This window comes from Nematolebias whitei, chromosome 1, assembly GCF_014905685.2.
Source record: "Nematolebias whitei isolate Nwh7 chromosome 1, NemWhi1, whole genome shotgun sequence".
In the NCBI taxonomy this organism is placed as follows: domain Eukaryota; kingdom Metazoa; phylum Chordata; class Actinopteri; order Cyprinodontiformes; family Rivulidae; genus Nematolebias; species Nematolebias whitei.
Window position 1 is genome coordinate 3,825,188 of NC_056498.1, and position 4,785 is coordinate 3,829,972.

General features: G+C 37.5%; 1 protein-coding gene across 1 annotated transcript; it reads left to right on the top strand.

Moving 5' to 3' along the window:
* The first annotated feature begins 202 nt into the window (after positions 1-202).
* LOC119414369 (zinc finger MYM-type protein 1-like) lies at positions 203-2,671 on the top strand. Its single transcript, XM_037681463.1, has 3 exons — positions 203-543; positions 829-1,827; positions 2,522-2,671. Exons 1-3 carry the CDS (start codon positions 331-333, stop codon positions 2,669-2,671), a joined length of 1,362 nt encoding a protein of 453 aa, XP_037537391.1. The 5' UTR covers positions 203-330.
* The last annotated feature ends 2,114 nt before the right edge of the window (positions 2,672-4,785 follow it).

Sequence of the window (4,785 nt, forward strand, 5' to 3'; positions counted from 1 at the left end):
GACTTCGTGGAGTCAATTCACCTAGTATCTTCTGTGAAAGTTAAACACAGTGGCGGCGCCAGGGGGACGCTAGGGGGCGCTATAGCTACCCCTAGAAAAGTTATAGCACCTCCATAGCACCCCCAGGAAATATTTAGATTTTTTTCTTCATCTAATTTAATATTTTAAATATGTAGTTGTGGCATTTTCTTCTAAAGACAAATATATATAAAAAGAATCAACCATTCTAATTTCAGTAAAAAATAAAAATAAAAAAAATAATTCAACCTGATTTGAACTTTGCGTATTATTACTTCCGGGAAGCAATTGAGAGGAACACGCTGCGCAAATATGGATCGTTTTTTGCAACCAAAAGTTCCACGGATGGAATTTGAGAAGGATGCATTTTTGGAAGCAGAGTCCGACCAACAAAGAAATATTAATCTGGATGAAGAAGATAAACTGTGCAGTTATCCTTCCACTGCTGCTGAGAATGCTAACAGTGTTAGCACTGGACAGCTAGAAGATCTAAGCAGAAGTCCTCAAGATGGACCAAGACGACCACTTCTGCAAAAATACCCATCACGCTTGTTTGGGGTGCAACAGAGAAGTTTTAGTAAAGGCTGGCTCGATCAATATTTGTGGTTAGAATACAGCGTGAGTAAAGATGCCGTGTTTTGTTTTGCTTGTCGGCATTTTCTAAAAGGAGGACACAGGTTCCATCTTGAGCCAGCATTTACCGCGCTCGGCTTTAACAACTGGCGGAAAGCAGCAGCGTCATTGAAGAGCCATCATGAAAGCGCCGGACACAAATTTGCAATGGAAGCGTGGAGTGAATTCAAGTTTAAACAAACGAGTGGATCAAAACTCCCCAACATGCTCGACAAAGGACATTCTGCATTGGTTCAGGAGAACCGGAGGTACATGATGGGTGTTGTAGAAAGTTTGCGCTACACAGCTTGTCAGGGAATCGCACAGCGCAGTCACAGTGAGAAACAGGATTCAGCTAACAAAGGTAATTTTCGTGAGATGCTTGATGTGATTGGAAAATTTGATCCCAATGTCCAAAAAAAGCTGACAATTAATCCATCTAATGCTAAGTATGTTCATCATGACATACAGAACGAAATATTTAATGTTATGGCTGAAATGATAAGAAAACAAATCAGCAATGAAGTGAAAGAAGCTCAACACTTTGCTATTTTGGTGGATGAAAGTAAAGATATCAGCAAAAAAGAACAAATATCTGTTATTGTTCGTTATTTGCAGCCAGATTCAGAGAAGGTGGTGGAAGAATTTTTGCATTTCACCCCAGCAGAAGGATTAGATGCAGACTCACTTTTTGACTGTATCAAAATGACCCTCAGTCGTTGTAATATTGATATAAATTGCTGTGTCGGACAGTGCTATGACGGTGCTGCTGTTATGTCCGGGTGCAACAATGGAGTTCAAGAAAAGTTGAGAAAAGAGGTGCCGCAAGCTGTGTACATTCACTGCCATGCTCACAGGCTGAATCTTGTGTTAGTAGACTGTGTACATAATGTTGATGCTGCAGCCGATTTTTTTGAGATATTGCAAATGCTTTACAAGTTTTTTTCTGGGTCTGTTGTTCATGATCTTTTTTTGAAGAAGCAGGAAGAACTTGTGTCAGCTGTACAGCACCTAGAACTTAAAAGACTCAGTGACACCCGCTGGGCGTGCCAGTATGATTCCATACGTGCTGTCAAAAAAACTCTCCCAGCTGTTATAGCTACGCTGCACGATGTTGTTGACCAGAAAAATGCTAAAAGGAGGACGGAGGCTAAAGCTCTCAGTGCACTTATAGATAAGAAGTTTGTTCTGCATCTTGTAATTTTTGAGGATATTTTCAGAACAACAAAATTCATGTCTGATCAGCTACAGTCTCCTAATTTAGATCTAGTAGCAGCAAATGACCTGGCTCATTCTGTAATAACTGCTTTAACAGAAAAACGCACAGATGACAAATGGGAGACACTCAGAAAAGAAGCAGAAGAACTTTGCAGCAACACAGGAATAGCAACAGAGACTGTACATCGGCAGAAAAGACAGACTCAAACAGCTAAACATCTAGAGCACTTTATTGTGGATGCCTCAATAGAAAGAAAAGGTGCAGACAGCACGGATGACCTAAAAAACAAAATCATTCTATTCTGTTATAGACAGGATGCTAATGGAAATGAAACAGCGTTTTTCTTCAGAAACTAATGAAGTACTGAAAGGTTTGCCAGCTCTAAACCCCAAACACCCATCATTCCTTGACAAAAAATGGATACTGCCTATGGCCTGTCTTCATGGAGTTAACGAGGAGAACTTGTCAGCTGAGCTCCACCAGGTTCGCCGGCTGCTGAAAAGGAAAGAAGAACTGGGACTTATAATCAACAACACACAAGACTTCCTATCTGTGATGCGGCCCTACAAAGATGCATTCCTGGACTTGTATAAGCTGATATCCATATCTTTGACTCTTCCAGTAACATCAGTGAGCTGTGAGCGCAGTTTTTCTTGTTTGCGTCGTTTGAAGAACTACCTAAGAAACAGCAGCGGAGACAGTCGAACAAGTGACCTGGCACTTCTTGCTATCAATCCTTTAAGAACCAGGACCCTGGACAGTGACAGGATTATTGATGCTTTTGCCCTCAACCACAATAACAGGCGGATTGTCCTGTTATGAAGACTTCTGATGGTGAGTGAATGATTTCAATCTTCTCTGACTTTGTAATGCATTCAGCATTGTGGACTGAAATTGTTTATGTGATACATCTGGGGAAACAATGTGAATTTGTTGTAACAGTTTGCATACTAAGATCTATAAATATGGCAAGTGTGTCACGTTTGTATATGCTTTAAATTAATTGCAGAGTACCACATTATTCACTATCCACTGTATTGGTGACTGCTGATGTCAGAGTTTTCAGTGCACCTGTGTGTGTGTGTGTGTGTGCGTGCACGTGTGCTTGTGTTTGTGTTGATAACTCTAGGGAAGAAAAATAACCTTCATAGCACCCACAGTAAAATGCTTAGCCTCCCCTTAGCACCTGCTGAAAAAAATTTCTGGAGCCGCCACTGGGGCTGCAACTAACGATTATTTCAATAATCGATTCATCGGCCTATTATTTTTTCGATTCATCGATTCATCGGCAAAAAAAAAACGTTTTTATTTCCACCCCTTTATTCCAAAATTGAACATTTGACTGACATAGCAATCTGAACAAAAAACAGGTTGTTATTTGACTATTCTGTTAGTAAAATATTGAATAATAAAAAATAAAATTTAGTCAAATAACTTAAAAAAATAAATGTACACAAAAATATAAACAAATGTATTTTTATACCTGCACAATATTTAGCTACTTTGTAAAATGTGTAATTGAGGGAAGAGTGTAACCTGGATTAAAAGTGTGGATTATTGTAACCTGGATTAAAAATGTGGATTATTGTAGTGAAGCCTACGTCTTCAACCATCGACAGAGGCCTCGTGTCAGTGACGATCATGTTCAGGATCTTTCAGTGAAGCTGCTTCTGCTGTGGTGTCCATGATGTCTGTCCATCATGAAGGATGTTGTTGTTTGTTGTTGTTTTCTGGAATGGGAGAGTAAATATGTTTTATATCATAATTTACAGCAACTCAAGACATGCCTTGTTTCACTTACAGTGTTAGGTTCAGGCAAAAGTAGCTAAAAGAGCAATTAACACACACACACACACACACATACACACACACATATATAAAATACTTAATTACACACATTTGAGTAGATGTAATAAATTACTTTAATTTCTGTTTAAATGCAATTCATCCTGCCATACATGCAGTGTCTTCAGACTTTGCCAGCAAATTAAAAGTTGAAGCTTAATCATTAAATTATTATCTTTGTGTTAGATTTATTATAAATCACATTTAAACACTGCTTGTACCAATTAAATTAAATAAAAAGTAACACACATTCTCTATCACCGTCATTAATCAGCAACAAACAAACAAACAAACAGCTTCAGCTACAGACAGACTGACGTTACGTTTTCTCTCTTGAAACAGAACAATGTGTTAAATTGTAGAGACTCACCTGCAACACATGTATCAGCTGCAGCTCGTGACTCCGACATGTTTACGTTTATATCTCCGTGGTTCTCACGTGTCGTGTCGGTGATTTTCAAAGCGGCATGCTTCTCATTTTTTATTTTTGTGAAGTTCTCCCACTTTTTGGAGGACTTCTTTCAAACAGTTTTCGCTTCGTCGGTCATTTGTAAAATTTACTTAAATTTCCTTTGAAAACAGCCTCTGCTCTGCTCCCCCCTCGCTCTGTTCAACTTGCACTGCAGTTTTTTTTTTTTTTTTTACTTTATTCAGTCAGTCAGCGTTGACAATGAACTGCCCGTGAACAAAACGAAACGGCTCCGCAGCGCCGTGAAAGAGGCATAATCGCACGACACAACGAATCGATAATGAAATTCGTTGCCAACGCTTTTAATCATCGATTTTTATCGATTTTATCGATTCGTTGTTGCAGCCCTAATATATATATATATATATATATATATATACACATTTGTATATGTATATATATATATATATGTATATACACATTTGTATATGTATATATATATATATGTATATACACATTTGTATATGTATATATATATATATGTATATACACATTTGTATATGTATATATATATATATGTATATACACATTTGTATATGTATATATATATATATGTATATACACATTTGTATATGTATATATATATATATGTATATACACATTTGTATATGTATATATATAT

Excerpts from the sequence above, each read along its gene's own strand:
- LOC119414369 (XM_037681463.1), top strand. The coding sequence starts at position 331 with ATGGATCGTTTTTTGCAACCAAAAGTTCCACGGATGGAATTTGAGAAG. Across the intron at positions 544-828 it reads AAGATGGACCAAGACGACCA|CAAACGAGTGGATCAAAACT; the intron begins CTTCTGCAAAAA and ends TTCAAGTTTAAA. Across the intron at positions 1,828-2,521 it reads AGAAGTTTGTTCTGCATCTT|AACTACCTAAGAAACAGCAG; the intron begins GTAATTTTTGAG and ends CGTCGTTTGAAG.